We start from the raw sequence: 23,956 nt of genomic DNA on the forward strand, positions 1-23,956 counted from the left end.
GTTACACACCTCATTAGGGGAAGGATGAGGATTCAATGCCGGGTCTCCTGCCCCCAGGGTCATGTTCTTATTAGGGGGCAGTCCCAACAGACAGCACTGACAAAACCCCTTACAGTCCACACCCTGTGTGCTCAGGAGCATCCAAACGGTAAAGAACTGGTATAGGCAGGCCCTCGAGAGCCCCTGCAACCAGCTAGGCGGCCCTGGGCTGAGCTTCATTTCTCTGTCCCTGGATGTCTTCATTTCAGAAGGCACAGCAAGCTTCTACCCTGGGTCAGCATCACAAGCTGACCAGAAAGAAGCAGCTCCGAGATTGACCCCTTTACTCTCTGAGCATAAACTGGAAATAAACAAAAGGACAGCTTCATGTAAGAGAAATGATTTAACTTTATAAAAATGTGATAATACAGCAAGATTTGATTGGGATTTTTTTCCTTTTTTTCTCCTGGCAAGTGAAGTTTATTAAAAACACCTGGAATAAAAATTAGAAACATAACCTAATAAAAATTAGAAGCATAAACATTTCAAGGAAATAGAGTCATTTAGAAAGACAATAAAGAGGAAACAACAAGTAGCAAAAGCAGCGGCAACACGGGGAGAAGGTTGGTTCTGTTGTGATGACACGACAATGAAGGACCAATATGAACCTGACCTTTGGCACCAGGCTGAGCTGAGGGGCAGGGAAATGGTGGGCAATAATCATGAGAGGCATGAAGGCTTCCTGAATGGGACCAGTTGAGTAGGGGGAACAATGGCCTCCTCAAAACAGGCCCAAGTCCCCGCTCCTCTTACATGGCCTACCAGCCACGGGGCAGTGATTCACAGCCAAATCCCTATGGATTGGCACTGTAAGGCTGGCTTCCTCCTCTGTCCACTTGTCCCTAACCTGTAGCTCTGCAGGTCACTGTCCCACCCTGGTGAGCTCAGCAGGAGGAAACTCATCAGAATGTCAACCTAAGCTAAGATGGCAAACTTGCCAGGGAGAACGAAGAAAACTAGACATATAGGGCAACATACAAAACACTTTTTGGAATGTCTGCACCATAGCCAAGGCAGAGTTAGGACCACCTTGGAGAGGCTGGCTAGGAACCCCCAGCAATACTCCCCAGCCTTCCCTTCTTGGGGGAAGGTCCTGAGGCTGGACACTGGGGGAATTCTAGACTACATTCTGAGGTAGTCTAACCATGACTTGCACAGCTGGCTGAGAATGGTCACAAAAAAATGGTGGCAAGAAGCATAGAAAAGTTGCCACAAAGAGAAAAGGCTAAAATATATAATGGAAGGAACCACGCTACAAGTAGGCTCAGAGAGGGCCAGAGTGTGGCCTGGGGTCAGGGGTAGCCAGAGTAGGGCCCACATGGGCCCTGGGCACACACAGCTTTCGTACTACTCGAGGTCACAGCCACGGGCAAGGAGATGAGTGAATCAGCAGAGGGATTTCCCGGCCCAGGGCAGCAGCAACTCTGAGGTGAGGGGTGTCCCTGCTACTGACTCACGTCATGATGATGATGAGCCAGAGAACCAAAGGAGTCCTAAGGTTCCCTTCAGCCATGACTCCTCTCATCTGAACAAGTCTTAGGGGGAACTGTTGCTGCTAGACTTGAACTCGGAAAACACTTAAGAGGTCCCTGCAGTGAGGGAGCAAGGAGACCCTTAACCACCACTGAAAGAGAAATAGGAACAAAGAGCAAAGGATTGTAGACTCCTCCACTATTTTATGCTAACTGACATTCTTTTTCTCTTCTGCTCCAGCACACAGAATTCTAAGTCAGGATGGAATGTTCTGAAGGTTTAGAAGGCAGCAGCTATGTGGACATTAGTATCTTCTCCGCTTTCCACATTTCCACAGACGCCTTCTGGGACGGAGCTCAACAAAGTCTTCAACCTCATTTTCATAATCATCTTCCTGAACAACACCTGTTTAAAAAGCAAAAACCAGAAACAAAGTGCAGAATGGTGATTTTTTTCACTCCATTGCAAAATATAACATCCTAGTAAAACCTAATGTCTCTGTAATCATTGCTATCAATTAAAGAAAAAAAAAAGCCTTCCACCAGGGTGCCAGAGAGAAAGGATGTTTCCTTGAGTACTGATATTGTTTTATAGGCTGAGCCACAGCCAATGTAAACACTCTTCTCCAGAATTAAGTTCTTTTACAGGCTGGTTCCTCTGGCCTTATGTTAGAGACCCTTTAAGTGGCAAAGAAATCAAACAAGACCTAAACTCAACCATAGACTTGAGTTGGAATACCAGTTATCTTCCTTCTGAAACAATCACAAAAATCAAAGTCCCAGCAGGGACTATATTCTAAAGATTTTTTATTGGCATAGACATTTGTGCCAAGGCCCTTCAGGTTTTCCCCAGCTCCGGGGTCTGGATTTTCCAGTAGCATCCGGATCAGGAGGATTCACAGAAGGGCAATCTGGGGCAGGTGAAACAGTTGGAGCAAGAGGAAATGAGGTCCAGCCAAGAGGGGGCAGTAGTTGGAATGGGCAAGAGGGAGGACTTTCCAGATCATACAGAACTTGGCAAGGTAATTCTGACATCGGGAGAGAAACCTGACTCACTCTGCACAAGCCTTTAACCCTCTGGAGGAAGACGCATGCAAGTTTCCCCAGTGATTTTGTTTGTCCACAAATTTGTTTGTTTTATATCCCCAGGCCCAGAACAGTGCTGATACATACTAGACACTCAATAAATATTCAGACTTACATGAATGGTTGACACAGGCAAACATATTTATCAAGAGATGGCTTTGTAATACCTTGTCTATCCTTGGGAGTCACTGTATTGAGCGTGCGTAGTGACTGACTGTCATTGACAACAGCTCATGAGTGGCAAAGCGGTGTTTTGAAAGAGCAACTAACATGAGCCCAGATTGACGGCCCTCACAGTCAAATGGGGAAACTCAGATACCACGTTGCTAACAATTTGACTCACTGGGGGCAATGCTCCTAGACAGTGAATGGCCTCTACTGACATCATAGGCAGCCCCACTTCAAACTGACCTGGGAGTCAGCAGAACCAAGAACCACAAGACCCAGAGCATCACCCTGGGACAAAGGACTCCTTACCTTCCTCCTTTGAGTGGAGTTCTGCTTTCCTCAGCCACTCCCGCGCATCTCTGACTGACAGGGTCAGAACACTGACCAGCCGAGTCATGACCTCCTCCGCTACAGGAACCAAAGAACAAGCGCTCTGAGTGAAGGGGTCGCTGTAGGGACTTGGACACCTAGGACTAGAGCCAAAGCCCCCACCTCCCAAGAGCTTGTCTCTGTGCCTCCCCTGAGGAGAACAACACAGTAAGGACCCACAGCCACCTTCTGCCGCCACAAACATAAACTACAATGAAATGCTAGCCTGACGCCATTACTGCGTGTCTGTAGAGACTGCCAATAGCAAATCTTTCAAGGAAGCTTTTGTTCAAAATGTTATTAAACCTTAAACTAGAGTGTCTGAATCATAGAATTACCTTAAATTATGTAATTTTACACATAACATACTTCCACTCAGTGTTGCTAAGAAGTAGCTAATAAAGAAATTAAAGGAAATTTGATTCAAAGACTACATAAGAATTATTATTATTAAAGGCTCACACTGGGTATGGTTTAGGGACCCTCCTAAAAGGATGAGAACAGCTACACATCTCCAGATCTTAGTTAAGGGCTCAGCACAAAGTAGGTGCTCAAGAAATGATCACTGAATGACTGAATCAGAAGCTTAAAGAGTTTCCTCAAGATCCTCTCCATAGAATTAGCTAGAAAGCCCTTTTTTTGTCTGTAGTGCCAGAGGAAACCATCCCGGCCCAAGATAATCACAGTTTTAATTGGGGGAGGGGTGGTCCAAACAATGAGGTTTTGCTGTAACTTGAGGACACACAGTCCTCACTTGTATTTCTGCTAATGCCAAGTTCTATCATCCCCAGGTGAGACATCACCACAAAGGACTTGACTCTGACATGTGTTCTCAAAGTCCGGGTTCTAACATTACCTAGGCCCCCATTTCTGAGGGCCCCTTACCATCAGCCCAGGTCTTGCGTCTGTAGAGGTCCTCCACCGTATCCAAAACCTTCTTGATGTTCTCCTGGACCTTCCTCTGCAGCATGCGGCTGTGCTCTTTGGAGCCCGGGTGACTGGGGATCCACACGCTCTGCTCAATGTCCTGTACTACAAGCTTGCCTTCCTCAATGGCTGGGTCCACCTTCTCACAGAAAAATTCAGAGTATTTCCGGTAGGCCACTTGCTGCCTCTGGTGGCCTTCTAGGCGAATGTGCTGCTCATAAGACTCGCTGTTCCTCTCCCAACATTCCTTGTCTTCCAGCTCAGCCTTGGAAAGGGCCAGAGCCTCTAAATCCGCTCCCTCAAGTGCTTTGTCGGGGGTGAAATAGTTCTCAGGACAGTGGGTGAACTTCACTCCACACAGGTCACACTGGGTCCTGTCAACATCGGCCTTTTTGAAGTTCCCAGCCCTGGGCTCCCTGGTCTCCTCCCTGAAGCACTCCTTCTGGGCACTCACCCTTCTCCTCCAGCGGATGTACAAGAACACCACCAGGCACACTATTCTCAACTTCTGCTGCCTGGAAGCCTTCTGCTGCTTCTGGGAAAGGATGGCGGCAAGGAAGTAGTCTCGGTCTTCTGATGCCAGCTCATTCATCTCATCCTGACCAAACTCATACGGTGTTTCGGCAGAGTAGTCCACGGCGTCCACACAGAGCAGGCGGTTTAGTTTGACCTCCTCGTGATAGAGGCCACGGATCCCTTTGGTGTGCCCGCTGTCCCACCTCCAGTAGCAGTCCATCAAGTACTCTTCATCCCGCTCAAAGAGCAGGTCCTGCAGTGCCTCAGCCACCGACTTTTCATTGACCGCCATCAACACCCGGTTCACCACTTTCAGGAGCCTCTCGGGCACCAGGTGCCGGCAGTCCATGCTCATCTGCTGCAGCCTCTTGTCGATCTCCTGGAAGTGGTGGTACAAAAGAGGCTTGCAGTTTGGCTGCAGAACCTCCTTGGCATTCACCAGCATCACCAAGCACAGCACCAGGGTCCGCTCTGCCTCACCGGAAACTACATAGTCTATTTCACTGAAGGCATCGAGCAGAACGTTGAAGTTCTCATTCTCCTCACCGCATAGCACCTTGACAAGGTAGGAGAGGTGGTACCGGAAATTCTGAATGGCCCTTGTCACGTCCTTAGGTTTGTATTCCTGAATGATGGAGAACACGTGCCCGAGCTCCTTGTTCTTCTTGCTGAACAGGAACTCCCAGTAGTGCAAGAGCGCAATGTAGCTCTTGGGGAGGCACAGGATGGTCTTCTTCCCGAGGCAGGCCAGGACTGCCCCACAGTGAATGAACTGGAACTCCAACATGGCCACTGTGTTTCCAATGCTGGGGATGAGTGGTTCCTTGCACCTCTTGACAAGGACATTCATGAAACGGAAAAAGAGCCTCTTGCAGTTTTCTGGGTTCCTGTGAACGTAGAGCTGGTCGATGCAATTCTCCAGCAGCCGCATGAAGCACAGGTAGGTCTTCTCGGTATTTTCATCATCCTTGTCGGGCGCCAGCATGCCGAATTTCCCTTCTATTCCTTTCATCTTGCTGCCTCGCCCCCTGCCCCTTTCCTCTTTTTCAGACTCCAGAGCTTTGAGCTCCCTATTGTAGTTGTCCTCCTCCCGGTGGAGCTGCTTCTCAAACTCCTCAGGGTAGTTAGAAGAGAGAAGGAAAGCCTGCATGGCACTCAGCCACAGGTCTGTAGACTCCCGGCGGCTTCGTGCACTTGCATTTTGAAACAGAAAACGGATGTACTCTTCTAGAGCAAACTTGTAGAATCTGAAGAATTTGTAATTCGGTTTGAGGATTTCTTTGCATGCCATGAGGTTTTCTGACAACACTCTCTGATGGAAATGCTTAGGGAAGAGGACATTCAGGAAGGATTCGCAAAGGCCCTTCACATCTGTAGACAAAATACGATCGATTTTTTCAAGTTCTTGAGCTAAAATTTTAGGGAATACCTTTTTGGCTTCCAAAAGCAGTCCATTGATTGCCACCAGCTGCATTTTTGACTGAACCAAACACTTGGCCTCACAGCGCCGCAAAGGCCTGTGGAAATCTCCACAGTTTTCATTCTCACATTTTAAGCCTACAATAAACCACATGCAGACCCCGGGGTAGGTCTTCCCAAGCAGGCTCTGCGTGATCTGACACAGCCTGCTCAAAAGGTGTTTGTTTAGGGCTAATTTCACTTGGTCAGTCATTATCAAGAAATGGTCTTTTGTTTTCTTCTCTCTCAAGTTCAAATCTAGGTCAAAAATTATTTTTAATATGGGTCCAGGGTCATTCTGAGCTATCTGACAATACTCGGAATCCACCTGAGAAATCCCAAAAAACTCAAAACAAGACTTGACCATTTCCTTCTCAGCATTGTTGGTCACTTTTTTGAGAGCCCTGACCAGATTGAGGAGGACTTCCAAGCCCCCCGGAGCCAGGGCCAGGACCTTCTCGGGCTCGGCCTCACACAGGCTGGTGGCTTTGTAAAGCGCTTCCACCACTCCAGCCGAGTGGTTGAGTCTGTGAAACTTGAAGAAGGCATCCTTGAGCTTCTGAAAGTCTCTCAGGATTACCCCCTGCAGGAAGACGGCCTCAGCAATGCCGGACAACTGATGGGTTTGACGGCAGAGATCAAGGGCTTCTTTCAGAATGGCCTTGGTATGTTCTACATCTGAATCCCTGGCCACATTGAGGCGGGCAGCCTCCAGCAGACATGAGGCCTGGAAGTCCTTGTCAGCAGTGAGCCTGGCAGCCTCCAAGAGGGAGCCATGTTGCTTCATCAGCAAGGCAGCCTCTTCTCTCTGACCTTCCCTGTTGAGCAGGTCTGCAGCTTCTGCTAGCCGTTTCCGAGACTTCAGGAACACCAGCTGGTCTTCTGTGTCTAGCTTCGAGAGGACAGCCATCATCTCCTTGATCTTATTTGCACTCAGGTACTTTGCTGCAGCCTCCAAGTAAAACTGACTGGCAGAATAGGAGAGCTTGGATATTGGAAGGGTCTTGGCCCTTACCATTTCTTCATACCTGCAATGATAGACAACACAAATGTCAACTCATTATCACCCAATAGAAAACTTCTTCCAAAATACAGCACAGAGCAACTTAAATAAAATTCTCACATGTAGATATAAATTACAAAATAGGACCTCAACTTATCCAGCATCTTTACAAATGCTTCATTTTACACTGATAAAATTAATTCTTTATTCTCCAAAGAAACCAAGCATTAGTATGTTTAATTAATGAAATATAGTGGAGTTGCAATCTCAGCAAGTAAAAGTTAAATTTGAAAGTCAATCTGTAGGGCAAAAATTACGCATAGTCAAAATTATCCTTGAAAACAAAAATCCCTTAAACTCTCATAAAAGCATGACAATCATTTTGGGTATACAACACTGTTCAGTTTGCTATGTGATTAATGAGAAAGGATGAATATGGAGTCTGCACACACACCAGCGAGTGTATTAGTCTTCCCCCTCTTACCCAACCTGTGATTTTTCTCTTTTGCCAGGTATGCATGTGCTTGAGTCAGCGTGAATTAATGAAGCTCGGAAGGGCTCCTCTTTACTCTGCTGATCAAAGTCAGTATATTCCACACTACCAATTTTCAAGGCATTGGAACAATCCAATAAAACATGCTTACTTTTGAACTCTCACAGGACAAAATACATTTCCTCACAAACACAGAAGTGCCCAGGGCCCTTATGACGCCCCAGAGTTATCCTACAAACATCAGATTTCCTAGTATAACAGGCTCTCTGTGAAAAGGTGTAAATAAAGCTGAAGGAAGGGAATATACTTCTCATGTGAGTACTGGCTGATGGAGTGGGGAGTATTTTTAGCAAGTTTAAGGAACTAGTTACATATTTTCTTTTCAAATCTAAAATGTTCTCAATGCATTTTGAGTCAGGCCAGTTAGCAATTGAATTCTACATCCAGTATGCACAGCATTCAAAAGACACTCAGATACATCTAGTGTGAGGCTCCCGTTAATACTCAGACTACACTTAGATCTCAACTCAACACTTCACTAAAAACTCTCAGTTGTATGCCTCAATAAAGCTGAAAAAAATTAAAATAGTAAAGAAAGACCAAAAAAAATGTTTCTGGGAAGATCTATGATTATTCAATACTCTTCTGGCAAAGTGAGAACAGCAGGTTCAATAAATAATTGAAAGTATTAAAAAAACAACTCTCAGTCAGTTTTGTCATATGAACTCACGAGGGAATTGGCCTGGTCAATTACTCACAACACCACTACATAGCACCCAGCTGACTGGGTACCCAATAAATGTCACAGCTGGCACCCTGTATGGATTGACAGTTTGTGCCCCCTAAAATTCATATATTGAAGCCCTAAGGCCAAGTGTGGGTGTATTTGGAGATGGGGCCCCTAAGGAAGTAATTAAAGTTAAATGAGGTCATGAGGGTGGAGCCTTGATCCAATAGGATTAGTGTCTTTATAAGAAGAGACACCAGAGTGAGCACACGCTCTCTTACCAAATATAAGCACCCAGGAAAGGCCACATGAGGACATAGCGAGAAGGCAGCCATCTGCAAGCCAGGAAGAGAGCTCTCGCCAGTAACCCAGTTGGCCGGAGCCTTGATCTTGGACTTCTAGCCTCCAAAACTAAGAGAAAATAAATTTCTGTTGTTTAAGCCACCCAATCTGTGGCATTTGTTATGGCAGCCTGAGCTGACTAGCACACAGTCATTGTGTATATCATACACATGACGGTACCCAAGACCTGGATAAAAGAATATGCTCAATTACCAACCATGGTACTGGACATCCACTTTGCCATTTCCAAAAATAAAACTCAATTTCTTTATCTAGGTGCTGGTTACACAAGTGTATTTACTTTGTGAAAATTATGTGCACTTTTTTGAATAGATGTTATACTTTAATAAAAGCTAACTTCAAAATAAAAATCTCAAATTTGAACATGTAGGTCAATTACGTTCGTTTTGTCACATGTATTAGTTGGTAGAAAGCAAAGAAAATATAGAACCAACCCATAGCCTACTTTTCCAGGAGCTGAGAGCACACCCAAACCCCTGTTGAGTAGAAATGCAGACAGCAGACTCTGCCATTCTCGCTATCTCATACCACCAGGAAGATCTAGGGGCATCAACCACAGGCTGTTTCTAGATTCCTTGCCAACCATTAACTCCACCCATCTCCACTTCACCTGTGGAATATCAGCTGGGCTAAAAGTTCAAGGAGGCCTCCACAGGTCATGTATAAAACTTATGTGTCCTAGAACTGAGGGTATGTGTACATACATATCATAAATATACATATAAGTGTAGGGCTGAGCATCTGCCAGAAGATAATGATGAAGCAAAATCCTGACTGCCCACTAGTGCTCTTAGCTTCATCCATCCACACATCAGCGAGATTGTCAACTCAGCAGGTAAAGGTGGAGAGGACAGAACCGTCATTAAGCACAAAATTGCCATGCATGTTATATATACACTCGTAACACACCTTTCATCTTTTTCTGTCCCTTCCCTTCATGACATTGTGTCAAAGCTCATAGAGAGAGTGGAAAACACAGAGTCCTGCTCTCAAGGAGCTCTTGACCCAGCACCGAGGCCACCACTCAAGTGGAAGGTAGGTGACATGGTCAAGCAACTTCAGAAGAGCAGGATGACACCACCCAGGGCAGGTTGTCCCCATTGAGCAGAGGGAGGGATGGAGAGGAAGGGGAAGGGAGAGAATAAAATCACCTACTTTTCCATTGCAATAGCAGCTTCTTCGAAAAGCTCCTCTTGGCAGTACATTTTGAGTGCTAGATCAAATTCCTGAATCTGCTCAAAGCATCGGAAAGCATCTTTGTAGCACTGGCTTCGCTTATAGAAATAGGCGGCATCTTTTATCTAGGATGGAGTGTGAAAAACACTAAAATGTAGGTAATATTAGGAAAACTAATTCTTTATAGGAAGAAAATAAAGGTAAATCCCAACTTCACACTATACACAAAGGTAAGCTCCAGATGGATTAAAGATCTAAATGTGAAAGCTATTGGAGGAAAATGTATGAGAAAATCTTTGTGACCTTGAGGTAAAGAAAGTCTTCAACAAAACCCAAAACGCACAAACTTCAGGGGAGAAATTGATGGATTTGATTACATCAAATAGTTCAACAAAGGAGACATGAAATAAAGTTAACAGAGAGAAGACAAACATTAACATCTATACCAGCACTGTCAAAAAGACCTTTCTGTGAGGATGGAGATGTTCTATATCTATGCTATCCAATATGGTAGCCACTAGCCACATGTGAATACTGAGCACACGAAATGTGGGTAGCGCTACTGAGGAAATGAATTTCTAATTTAACTTAATTTTAATTTTAATTTCCACATATGGCTACTCGACTAGACTGGGCGGGTGTAGAACATAAAATGGATTCTTGCAACCACAAGAAAACTTTCCTGAAAATACAACAGAAACTAGGCAAAGGATATAAACTGGCAGTTTGCAGTGGGGGAAACTTGAATGACTAATAAATAAATAAAGATGCTCAATCTCACTAACAAACAGAGAAATGCAAATTAATATCACAGAGAGATACATCCATCAGTTTGCAAAAATTAGAAAATCAGATTCCACTGAACGTGGTCAAGAATGTAGAACATGGAACCCTCATGCACAAAGTGGTACAGCTGTTGTGAAAAGCAAAATGGCTTTCACTTTCACTTAGTAAGTACAAGCACACCCTGGGGCCAGCAAGCAATACACCTCCCAGATCTCACACAGGAAGGAGGGAGACGCATTGTACCACAGTACTGTGTGCGACAGCCAGGAGGTGGTGGCAACTTGGACGTTCACCACTAGGGAAATGGATAAGTCAAATGCAGTGGATGCCCACTCTGGAATACTACCAGCAGTCAGAAACCTGGCCAGACTGTAACACTACAGCAGGGGGTGGAAAAAGTGAAAAACAGAACAAGATGCTATTTAGATAAGCTTAAAATATATATGTACAGAAAATACTACTATCTATTCTTCTATTATGTATGCATAAGGGGACATATATTAAATGCATTGGAATGGCTGCCAGTGAGAAGAGAATGGGAATGGGGACTGGCCATGAAGAGGAAGAGAATGAATAAAATAAAACCAATGGTAGGTTTGCTATGAACCCAAGAGTGTATCCCACTCCTCTTCCTCTCACACTTTCCATCCAGCCCATCAGTTAATCCTGTCTGTTTGGCTCTCCCAACATTTCCGAGATATGACCCCTTGCCAGCACCTCCACCACCATCGTGGCAATCCAGGCCACCATCACCTCAGCCTAAGCCACTGCTAGGCTTTCCTGACTGGTCTTTCTGCTTTGACTCTTGCTGCCTACAGACCTCTCCACAGAGCATCCAAATAATTAGTTTCACATCACTCCTCCAATCAAAACCTTCCACTGGTTCCCCATCACACCGGAACAAAATCTAGTCCCTGCCATGGACAATGAGGCCCCACATGATTTTTTTCCCCCGCCATCTTCTATTGCTCACTTTATCATTTCCGCCCCACTCACTCTGCTCCAACCAAACTGGTTTCCTTGCTGTTCTTCAAACTTGCCCACACACTCCCACCTTGGGGTTTCTGCCTGCAAGTTTCCTCAGCCTGTGATGCCCTCCAGCAGCTGTTCTCAGAGTCTCTGCTCAAAAGTCAGCTCCCTGACACCCCCACCCCTGTCTAAAATAGCAACATCTGACACCCTCTCTCCCCTTACCTAGCCCTCATCACCGCTGACATCTTCTGTACCACTGGCTTGTCTAGCATCTCTCTCCCACACTAGAAAGGGAAGCTCAGCAGAGGCAGAGACCCCTGCTTTGTTGCCTGCTGTCACCGAGCACCCACAGTGCCTGACACACAGTAGGGGGTCCATCTATTTGTTGAATATTTAATCTCATAACTCTACTTGCTGCACTTGAGGTCTAAAGAGAAACCAGAAATAAAATCAAAATGAAACAAAACAAACTACATATGCCAGGCCCTCTAATAAATCTTAGCTGGGTTTTATTCAATGAGACAAGCTATACAAAATGCCAAAATATAAACAAGATTCAGGTGTGAGGTTCTTCTATATCCACAGACATCATAGACCAGGGAGCTACTAGACCCATCCTGCCACATCAATAAAACCCCATAAACAGAACATCTAACCACCCCGTCTCTTTTCCTCTCCTCGTCAATGCTGATTACTCAGAAGAAAAATCTCTCAGAGTGAATGCAGGTGCCAAGTGTGCGCCCAATTGGAGAGACAGAAGAGAGGGCTGGCTCTAAGCTGCAGCTCCCCACTCCAGCCTGCTCTGCTCCATGAGGAGGTCCCCACCTGCCATCCAGAGCAAGGGTTGAGAGGTTTCCAGGGAAACCAATCTTGTTCTCTGGAGAAGGCAGGAAGCAGGCAAGGCAGAGGAATCCCTGAAAGGCAATCGTACACTCCCACAGCCCTCTCATGAACATTTCTTCCCAGAGGTAGCACACATTTGGGGGCTGGGAACAGGGAAGTGATTTGACTTAAGGATTTTGACAAAGGCTACTGCCAAGCTGGTCAATTTGAACAATGCCGGTTAGTTTGGTGGAATGACCACAAGAGGTCTGAAGCTGGCTGAGGGTTAAACACCCTTCCAGGGAGGGACCTAAGCAAAGAAAAGGACCAGACTCTTCCCTGAGTGGGGCTTGGGACTGCTAGAAGGTACTGGTGAGAGAAAGTGGAAGAAGCTGCCACCAGTGGTCAAGCTTGTGGCAGCGGAAGAACAGAGGGGGGCTATACCTCCAGGAGCAGGGTGGCCTCCACATTTTGAAGGCACTAAAGTCTTGGAGAAGGGAACGCGGGCTGTACTTATGGCCTGCTGTCCCCCCACAACTTTCAGAGGCAGAGCTTGGTAGGCTGGGGGACGCAAGGCGAGCAGACAACGAAGGAGTCTCTGGCTCAGTCATGGCAGGCACTGGTAGGCAAAAAGGAAAGTGGTAGGCTCAGGCCTGTCCCCTGTAGTTGTCACTGTTTAGGTTCCAAGGTGGTGGCAGTGGAGATTGGAGGGTGGGGGGGCTAAGGAACATGGAGAGGTTGGAAACTATTCTAGTTCTTGGAATCTTAGGACCCAAACTCCCACCCTCTCTGAAATCTCTACTCCATCCTCATCTCCTACCATCCTAATAAGTCACATCCCATAACAAACATGAGGCAGGGCAGGCAGCATCCAGACGCCTTATTCTTTGACATTGACTTGGGGCCACACTTCAAACTTCCCAGTAGGTCCCACCCCCACCTTGCCCAACACCACGGGAGCTCTGAGGATCCAGGAGTTACTATATTTCACATACAGATGTGGAAACCCACCTTATTATTGGAGGGTCATAAAGCCTGATACAGGGGGAAATGCAAAAGCCACACCAGGGTGGGTGCTCTAGAGCACAGCTTCTCAAACTACCTGTGGTGAAGGACCAGATGGTTTTATATGTCCAATCTATCACAACTGGTACGTTAAAAATGAATCACGTTAACGTACAGCATGGTGACTACAGTCAATAATACTGTATTGTATATATGAAAGTTGCTAACAGAGTAGATCTTAAAAGTTCTCATCACAAGAAAAAAATTTTTTTGTAACTATGTGTGGTGATGGGTTAACTAAACTTACTGTGGTGATCATTTCTCAATACATATATATATGGAATCATTATGATGTATATCTAAAACTAATATAATGTTATATGCCAATTATATCTCAACTTTAAAAAAAGGAGAAAAATGAATCCCTAAGAAAATCCTCACCACTTGGAAGTTACAGCAATGCCAGATTGCTATAAAGACTCTAACTGCTGACTCTCATCTTCTGTGTCAATCTTGTCACAGACAAATAACTGTTTGTGGCCTGCCAGCAGCCTGCTGACCACTCTGTGAGTGGCTGTGTTCTAGACTAGCAGCTCTGTCCAATAGAGCTTTCTAGAATGATGGAAATGTTCTATAACAAGGAGCACTTGAAATGTGGCTAGTGAGACTGTGGAACTGAATTTTTAATTTTATTACATTTTAATTAACTTAAAATTTAAATTAAAAAGCCACATGTGGCTAGTGGCTGCCAGATTTGTTGGTGCAGATCTAGAGTAATTAACTGGGAACATAGAAAAATTGCCAGGCCATTCGCCCAGGCAGACTCCAGACTGAACATAGAGAAAGAGAAGGCAGGAATATTCTAAAACCCATCTTTCCTTTGATTCGAACATTTGGCCTCCCTGTGGTTAATATCAGGTCTCAAACATTCCCACAGACATGTACGCACACACGTTTTTGAAGCCATCTAAACGCTTGAGCAAGGGGAGAAAGAAGGGCCACCCTAGAGTCAACAGGGCCAATCTCTCCCTCTTCGGAGGACTGGGGCCCTTTTCTGACACAGCAGAGGCTGAGGGCCACCCCTCAATCTGCCCAAGTGAAGCCCAGTTCTCCCAGGAGCAGCCGCGGGCTGGGGCCGTACGTACCTTTCCCAGCCTCTCGCACAGCTGGGCGGAGAGCTGGAACTCCTTGGCGTAGCTCAGACACTTCAGGGACAGCTTTGGCTCCTTGCACTCCAAATAGGTCTTTGCCAGTTCCAAATACTCTACCTGCTTTTTCCTGGGAGGAGGGAAACAAAACAGAGCTTCCACGGAATGTTGATCTAACACCACTAGATTTAACCCGCTGCTCTCCTCAGAGCAAACCTAAAATGACCCCCGAGACTCTTACTTGGGGCTGACTTTCTTTGATTTCATGCTCAGGGCGGTGTGGTGGGCCAGCACCAGCTTCTCCTTCTCAAACGCACCGCCTTTTTGGTAACACTTGGCTGCAACCTGGAAGAAGCACAGGTTTCTATTCTCAGTAAAGTCACGGAGGTGACACCCAGACCAAGAGCTACAGTGTGCACTCCACGTCTGCACTGACAAAGCATGGAGTCTTACCCCTCTTAGCGGATCTGAGAGGGAGGAGCAGGAAGGTGCCGACAAGCTAAAGAAAATGGCCTCAAACAAAGCCCAGTCGTGTTACCAGCTAACACTTCACGCTCGAGGTTCCTTTTGGAAGTACCCAGAAGCCATGGAAAAGGCATACAATACATATTTTACAGGCCACCATAATAACACCCTCATTCAATCTTCAACAGCCCTGTGGGAGAAGTTTCATCCTTCTCATGGTATACAGCAGCACCCTCAGGTCAGAGACATGCGGCCACTGGCCCAAAGTCACCCAGTGGCTTCTCTGGGCTCAACACAGGTTCTCTCTAGTTGGTAACTACCAAGGCTAACTGGCGGTGTTGGTGGAACAGCCGCAGTACACCTACTGTGGGTAGAAATGGGGATAGAGATGGCGTCACGACACATCCCAAAAGATAACTGACCAGATCTTTGGGACATGCACATCTGTGTTAACCAAATAGAAGGTGGGCAGACAAGTGTCACAGGGGAGTCAGCCTGCATCCCGATCTCTGCCAGCAGAAAGCTGCTTTTCTAAAACAGGAATGCCAACACCATGTCTCAAAGCACAGGCTACAGGGCAGTGTGGGCAAGGGACGGATTAAGTGGCACTTGCTGATAAAGTGGATAGCATGGCATCTCTACCCCTCAGGCTCTTTGCCCCAGCCTCCCGGCCCCACGGGCCTCCTTTTATTCCCACGACCTGTGCCATGCTCCTTTCAGCCACAGGGCCTTTGCACACACTGTTCCCTCTGACTGCAATGCTCTTCCATCCCTCCTCTGCCTGGTTAACTTCATTCATCCTATAGGTCTCGGCTCTCTTACTCAGAGCAGGCTTCCCTGGCCTCCCTGTCTAGGAGAGGTGGTTCTGGGGGCAGCCGGTCTCTCATATATGACATCTGCATCAGCTGGAACTGTGCACTCTTCTGCAGGCCTGTCTTGCTCACCATCATGTCCCCACCTCCTTAAACACATGCTTGGCCCATGGCTCAACAGGAATCTGTTGAATGAATGAATCTCAAGTGGTTTCCATTCATATGGTGGTTCTGAAACATTCACTGACATGCAGCCAAAAAGTCAATAAACCACTTGAGTCCTGAAGTCCTTTAGTGGGGACAAAATGCAGTCAGGTGAGGAGAAGGCTTTTTATACCATTCTCATCTGTGCCAGCTCCCCTAAAAAGATTTTAGATTCAAACGTTCAAAAGGTATTTTTAAAGGGATAAAGAATTGGAAATCCATGGGCAACACGTCTAGGTGACACCAACAGTGTTCTGAAGGGAATCAAGGGAAGGACTTTATATAGTTTTCCAATCCACACCCGTACCTGCTGCCCATGTTACCCTCCCTTCCCTCTCACTCTCCAGAAAAAGAATTCTTGGTTTTATAATAACGGCCAAGTGCTCCATATTTCCTTCCAGTTATAAGAAGGATGGGCAGTGAATAAAGTTTTGGGACTCTGTCAACTTCTACAGCTAAATACTCCAAATTTATGGAAATACTTTCCAGACACACCCAAACACACAATAGTGCAAATTCTGTTTTCTGACCCTTATGATTGATTGCAAGGGTGGCCACAGTCCTTCACTCCTCCTTGTACCCATCCACGTGCCTTTACAGTGTAACTCTGCAGCTTCTCCCATCAAGAGTACTGCCCATTTCCCCTCCCTTCAGATCTGGGCTGTGACTTGATTTGGCCAACAGAAGGCAGCAGAAGCAACAACGGCCCAGCTCCAGGGCCAGGCCTCAAGAGGCCTTGTGTGTTTCTGTTATTCTCTTTGAACCCTGCTCAGGCATCATGTGAACAAGCCCTGGCTAGCCTGCTGGAGGATGACGGGCACATGATCCAGGAACCCCATTCATACCCATCACCTGAGCCAAGAGCCAGCCAACCCCCAGAAGCAGACCTGCTTGCTTATTGGCAGCTGAGTTCAGATGTATGTCACCCAGCTGAGACTAGAAGAACTACTCAGCTGAACTCAGCTTTGCCAACCCACAGAACTGTGAGCTACATTAGTGACTTGTTTTAAGCCACAAAATTTTGGGGTTGTTTGTTATGTAGCAAAAAGTAACAGATAAGCTCCAGATGTGAGTTACTTGCTGTAGACTTAAAACCATTTTCCCAGCCACAGCAGACAAAACTCTCCTAAGAAGTGGGAATAAGAAAACTCTGGGAATGCCTTTTCCCAGGCACGTCAGATGGAAGACTCCTCAAATGGCCGCTTCCATTAAGTTCTGACTTGCAGCTTCACTACACTCATCACTTTCCAGTACCTTCACTGGGGTCCAACTCTATGAAACGCCAATGAAAAGACAGATTATTAAAGCAGCATGACAAGCCCTTTGGAGAAATCACTGTCTCAAAACATTTGTTCAGAAGTGGCAAGAGAAACTGCAGACACTTTTCCTGTAATGTTTGAGGAGTTGGACCTATGTCTAACAAAACCTCGAAGTCTAACATGAGCTCTGGGGCATGGAAAGGAAAGAAAGTGATCTGCCCAAAACTCAGCTCCAGTTCTTCACTCAGGAAGCACTGCCTACAGCTGCAGGTGTGGAGCGCTTCAGGTGCGTGGGAGAATCAAAACGTGCATTTTTGTGTAGTCCTGCCGGCGGTGGCAGATACCGTTGGTTAGTTACCAACATTCCCTCCTCCCTTTCTCTCCTAATGGCAGAACCTGCCTCCCATGAAGGGCCATAATTGCTAGTGGGCTTGCTCTCCCAGACTCCCTTGCAGCCAGGAATGGGCACGTGACCTAGTAGTGACCAATAAGATGTAGGGAGAAACCCACAGGGGACTTCATGATAAAAAAAGAGACTGTGAGAAGAAAGTGCCTGCCCTTCATTCCTGCTTGGGATGCTGCTGAGGGGAATGGGCGCTTGACACTGCTGTTGTCATTATGCAACCACGAGGCCACATCTCTGATAAGCTGGAGATGACGCACGGAAGAGATGGAATGAGACTGGGCCCATGTTGACTGTTGAGCTGCAGAACCAACCCTGAGACCAGACTTCTTGTTACTGGATGAAAAACACCACCACCACTCTTTTCACAGGGTATTTGTGACCTGCAGGTGAAGACACCATTACCACTACATCATGGGAGACACACATGCCATGGTGCCCCACCTGAGACCATGGGACTCATAGGGATGCTGACTGTGGGGAAAGGGACGGGGCTCTTTAAGCTGGTTTCAATATTTCAAGAGGACTAACAGAGATAACATTTCCCAGAAGAAGACTGCTCAGGCTCACTAAGATGGCTTGTGGCTAGAAATCGGTCAGCTCGGTCTAGTGATAAAGCTTAACCTATGCCCACCAGACTCAGATTGGCAGTCAAGGCTATGTCTGATCAATTTAAAAAACAAATGAGGGGACCAATCCGTCATTGTTTTAAAATGCAGTATGATGACAGCAAAAGCTTTTAAGCATAGAGTACAGGAGGGAAAGAAAATAAACAGAGGGATTCTTTGGTGGGGCAGAGGCCATGAGCCTGCATTTGCCTATCTGCACATGCAGACACTTGGCCAAAATGAAGGTTGTCATGCCTGCATTGGGAAAGGAGCAGGACAGGGAGCTCTCCTCATCATGGGGTGACCTGATGTTTCAGAAGAAGTGGCATAAGCGCCATTACCCTCATGCTGTCTTGGTGACAAAAGCCATGGTGAGAAACCTGCCTGTGAGGCCTGATGGGGCCACTGGTCACAAAGACCTCACGCCCTAGATTCTGGTCCAGCCCCTTACCTTCCAGTACTGGTGTTTAGCATAGTAATCTCCTTGTGCGATCCACTCCGTACAGGTTGAGGTCTTAACAAACATGCTATTATCCAAGTCTAGAACGAAAAAGAAAAGTGGGTTTGCCTCTCTGGGCATTCATTCACTTAAACCTCTGTTATGGGCAGAATTTTGTCCCCCCACCCCAAAATTCATATGTTGAAGCCCTAACACCCACTACCTCAGAATGTGACTGTATTTGGAGATAAAGCCTTAAAGAGATGATTAAGTTAAAATGTGCTGTTATGGTTGGCCCTAACCCAATGTGACTGATGTCCTTACAAGAAAAGGATATTAACACACACAGAGAGACACCAGGGGCTTGCACCAAGGAAAGGCCATCTACAAACCAAGGAGAGAGGCCTCAGAAGAAACCAAACCTGCCAACAGCTTGATCTTGCACTTGTAGCCCTCAGGACTGTGAGACAATAAATTTCTGTTATGTAAGCCCACTGGTCTGTGGTATTTTGTTATGGCAGCTCTAGCAAATAAATACACCTGTGTTGTCTTTCTCGTATTTATTTAAGATATATTTTAGCTTACCAAGCCAGGTTGTTATGAGTTTTGGAAGGAGGAAGTGGGGGTGAGAAAGGATGTTGTTGAGTTTTTAAACTTTGGTCTACCTTGCTTTTCTACGGCTATGAAATAGAAGACAGAGAGTAATTTCTAATTCCTCCTTGAAAATCCAAAGCCATGTAGCTCTTAGCAAACTCCCATGCTGGCGCCTTAGCAAGGGACAAGATGACAGGATTTTACAGTATTTTCAAATGTGCAGACTTTGCCCTCATCATAGTAAGCAATCTGACACATTCCCACTGGTGGATACAGACTATTGCAATCACCTGCTGTCAGACCCGTCTGTTATCCTCACTAGTCTGCTGGCGACTGTATCACCACCCCGCTCAGTGGCCCCCTGAGCATCACCAGCAGTGGGCAACACTCCCTGCAGGTCTGAGCCACAGCTTCATCAAGCACACAAAAGACAGTGACTACCAGGACAATGCTGACAGCCAGATCTGAAAAGGTCAGAGATACTCAGGCCAATGGATATCAATCAGGGGAGCAGGGCAGATGTGCCAGCTTTGTTTAGAAGGTGCAAAAACACACGTTGACCCCTCCCTGCTGGCCCTCTGTCATGCCCTCCAGCACTGTGTGCAAAGATGACTTCGCAGTGTCTTGTCCTGACTCTGTGTGCACTATCAGTGCCCTGGTGACATTTTATTCTCATAGCAAAGTCCCACAGTATCTCCGCATAAGGCCAGTGAACTCTACCAGCACCACGTTGAAGAAACTCAAACTGCGTAGTCACTACACTCATCCCAAGCTCCCTTGCACAGCAGAAACAGATGTTCTCAAAGACTTTACCCATGAGCAACCTGTAACACAATTAAGACTATACTTTTCTTACACTTTTAATGCTACCAAAACATTAAATAAATTGTAATTATTTTTCATTTTGAATTTTTAAATTAAAAAAAATTGCCTGTCTTGATGATCTAAGAATATATTTTGAGAATAAAAGGAGTATGAGCTGCAGGAAAGATTAAGAACGACCACAGTAGGCCAACCCACGCGTTTTCCTTTTAGTTGAGAAAGTGAAGGCTCGGGAGAGAAAGTGGGACCTGAACAGGGTCATGTGGCTACACAGGTGGAAAGTTCTAATGAGAAGCTAGGTTAACTCCCAGCCTTGGACTTTTCCCATTACACCACAACAGTCAGGTAGCAGGAATAGAACATCTAATCCTGGTCCCCATTGGAGCAATTGGCTGTAACCAGAAATAGCCTCCATAAAACTGGCTGTGAAATGCCCAGGAAACCAGCAGACCTCTGTACAGCAGCCTGGCCCTGAGCTGTCCCTTGTCCTTACAGAAATTAACCATGGCCTGGAGGAGCCGACTCAACAGCTAACCCACAAGAAAGACAACAATTTTCTCCTTCATGAAGAGCTGATTATTTCTCTCCTAGTTATCCTATCAGGAGACCTCTACTCTATTTTTTAATTAACTAGTCTCATAAATTATGAAAACAATACATGATAATGGTTTTTCTTAAAACACTGCAAACAGCACAGAAGGGTCTAAAGGTGGAAAGTAAAAGGTGTCCATATCTACTCAACAGCCCCACGCCCACCAGTTCCAGCAGAGGAGCCACTATAAACAGTTTCCCATTGGTGGCTACTTAGGTCGTTTTTAGTTTCTTATAATTATAAACAGGGCTGTGAAGAACACTCTTATGCATGTATCTTTGAGATTTTATACAAGAATATTTCTAGGATAGATTTCTAGAAGTGGAATTACTGTGTCAAAAGGTCTGAGCATTCTTTATTTTGACAGATATTGCCAATCAGCTGTCCAAAAGCCCACAGCAATTTGTATCCTCCCAACAGAGCCTATTTCCTCTAACTCTTGCCCATGACCACCACTTTTAAAGGACAAATAAAAGATCTTGCCTGAAGGAGTTAACTCTCCCAATCCCATTACAACCACTTTCCCACACACCTTAGCAATAAATACGAACTCGCATCTCTCAGAAGAATGCGGAAAGGAAAGAAAGTGCTTTCAAAAAACTATACCATTTGTAACCGACCATAAGAACAGCTGAGGGTGACATGCTTCCTATCCAACAGCGAGAATATTTTAATGAGATCTTACCTTTATTTTCATCTGTCTTCACAACTTGCACAAAATTTCGTCTAATGAAATATTTGAAAGCAGGAGCCCGCTTCTCCGGGTTTTCGTCAAAGATCCAGAGGTTGACCCGAGCCCGTGTGATGGCAGTGTACAGCTGCTTCAGCTCTCCATTGAGGAGCTAAAGACAAGATTGAGGACAAGACGATGAGTCTTTTGTCTATACCTACAACGTGATATACTTCAACGGGCTTACTCTGATTTTGGAGAAATACAAAAAGTAAATTTTAGAGAAGTTATAGCACAGGTGTGAGCAGGACATGAGGAGCTCAGAGTGGCCACAGCACAGACAAGCAAATCTCTAACAAGGGAGCACACCATTAGTATAGGACCGCCCTTGAATCTGCTGTCATTTTATATTTTGAAATAATTATAGATTCATAGGAAGTTACAAACATAGTTCACAGAGGTCCCATGCACCTTTCACTCACTTTATCCTAATGGTTACATCTTACACAATTACTGTAACTTATTTTTAAAAATTCAACCACTCATACGCTTCTATTATAACTATCATTAGTACTGAATTACTCATGACCTCCTCCATGACTGAGGACTGTGGGTATAAGGGGATAGGACTTGGACATGGGGAGGACCTACTTGATTAAATAATGTACATTTCAAAATAACAACCAATTTGTGGCTACCTAGAGGTTGGCAATGATTTAACTTCTATATCTGTGGAACCTTCTAGGCATTTACAGAAATAACCTGATAACTGCTATTCTGTTTATTTGTTTTATACTTTGTATGAGACATAAAACTAGGACAGTAGTTTCTCCCAAAGTCTTTGGTTTTGCTGGTTCAATTTCCCATGATGTTGCCCTCACCTCTTGAGGCCCCCATCAACCTCCCTCAGTTAAGAACTCTGCAGAACTTCTTAGCTTTGGCCTCCTTCTTAGTGACGTAGCTGGGATACGAAAGGAAAGGGAAACCAGGTCCCTCAATGGTCAAGGCTGGTATACAACAGTCTCCACTAACTGTAGTCCTGGACTTCACTTGTGAGTTCCTCGTCAGCAATGTCAAAATTTCTGAATAGAGCTGAGTTCCAGAGGTGAATAGAAGGTACAACCCTCCCGCTTCTACTTTCAGGCAGTGGCTCACCCATCAAGCCTAGCTCTCTGCTGAGAAAAGGGAGCTGGCCAACACTGAGATTTCTGCCACTCCCTTTCCCATCCTCCTCTCCAATGCTGATGCACAGGAAAACCAGCCAAGTACAAGGCTCCATCTTTAATCTCATCTTCTCGTCCAAGCCTTGTTTACTGGCACCCTGTCAAATAAGCCTGTGGACAAACAGCGGGAAATCACCTTGTGCATTTCTGGATTCACTGCAAGAGGCCGACCCTCCGAGGAGCTGGGGTTTTCCAGGGGCACTTCAATCAGTGGCTGGTTTTCCTTTCTGGAGTCAGATGATGAAGGTGTAAATGAGGAAATGATCTTCCATTCCTTGTAGGCCTGAACAACAATGACAAATTAAAGACCAACAGAATACACTTTTGAACTGTACACACAGCCTCCCTGGGCCTCATGGAGAATTGAGCCCCCCTTTTCCTGGCCTGGGGGTCAGGCCTTCAGCCCCAGCTGTGAGGATGGGGCCATCCCATGGCCTCAGAGTTGGGGGTGGGGGCTCAGGTTGCGCAGGCAAGGATCAGGGAAACTACCACGAAAACTCCCCCGGACATGTGGCCAAGACAGCTGAGAAGCCTGGCACATGTGCGCTCACTTCCAGGAGGAAGGTGAAGGGCCCAGAAGCTCTTCTGCTTGAAAGACTTGCGACAAGCAGTACGGAGAAGGGAATTCAGCGTTCTCACCCCGTTTCATAACGTGTTTAAGAAATGCCACTTAGGGCTAGCCATTAAGACACATGTGACAAATCTTTCTAACTAAATTATTCAACCAAGGATGGAAAATTTAGGAGGTGTGGGGTACACTGTGCAAGGTAAACCAAGGTCAGACAGAACAAATTTACATCTTAGTTCTTCCACTTATTAGCTATGTGACCTTGGACAAATTGTTTGTCTCTTCTAGGTCTCATTTTCCTGCACTGTAAAATGGGGATGATAGAACTACCCAAGTTTGTGGGGAAAATAAAAGGAGATAATCAATGTCAAGTGTCTAATGCAATGCTTGATAAATAGTTGATATTTTAACCATTTTTCTCTTTACCCGAACTCAAACCACAAAACCATGGTGCCTGTGTACATCAGGGGTCAGCAAATTTCTTCTCTAAAGGGGCAGAAAATAAGTATTTTTGGCTTTGTGGGCTATGCAGTCTCTCTCACAACTACTCAACTCTGCTATTATAGAGCAAAAGCAGCCATAATCAATATGTAAATGAATGGGCAGTGTGTGTTCCAATAAAACATTATTTTTTGACACTGAAATTGAATTTCATATAATTTTCATGTGCCATGGAATATTATTTTCCTTTTGATTGTTTTTAACCATTTAAAAACATAAAAACCATTCTTAACCCACGGGCCATACAAAAGTAGGCAATGAGCTGG

The 23,956-nt window shown here is 45.6% G+C and overlaps 1 protein-coding gene across 2 annotated transcripts in view; it reads right to left on the minus strand.

Moving 5' to 3' along the window:
- Positions 1-369: 369 nt before the first annotated feature.
- The window catches only part of TRANK1 (tetratricopeptide repeat and ankyrin repeat containing 1), a 97,998-nt gene continuing 74,411 nt past the window's right edge, over positions 370-23,956 (minus strand). For both annotated transcript variants that reach the window (XM_058554835.1, XM_058554827.1), the window contains 9 exons: positions 22,758-22,904; positions 21,414-21,570; positions 18,733-18,821; positions 14,772-14,875; positions 14,528-14,660; positions 9,777-9,922; positions 4,020-7,063; positions 3,075-3,173; positions 370-1,917 (listed from right to left, as the gene is read on the minus strand). In XM_058554835.1, the coding sequence (XP_058410818.1) occupies positions 1,817-1,917; positions 3,075-3,173; positions 4,020-7,063; positions 9,777-9,922; positions 14,528-14,660; positions 14,772-14,875; positions 18,733-18,821; positions 21,414-21,570; positions 22,758-22,904 (4,020 nt within the window). In that variant the 3' untranslated portion in view covers positions 370-1,816. The remainder of the gene's footprint in view (positions 1,918-3,074; positions 3,174-4,019; positions 7,064-9,776; positions 9,923-14,527; positions 14,661-14,771; positions 14,876-18,732; positions 18,822-21,413; positions 21,571-22,757; positions 22,905-23,956) is intronic.

The sequence above is a fragment of the Diceros bicornis genome, chromosome 2 (assembly GCF_020826845.1).
Source record: "Diceros bicornis minor isolate mBicDic1 chromosome 2, mDicBic1.mat.cur, whole genome shotgun sequence".
Classification (NCBI taxonomy): Eukaryota; Metazoa; Chordata; class Mammalia; order Perissodactyla; family Rhinocerotidae; genus Diceros; species Diceros bicornis.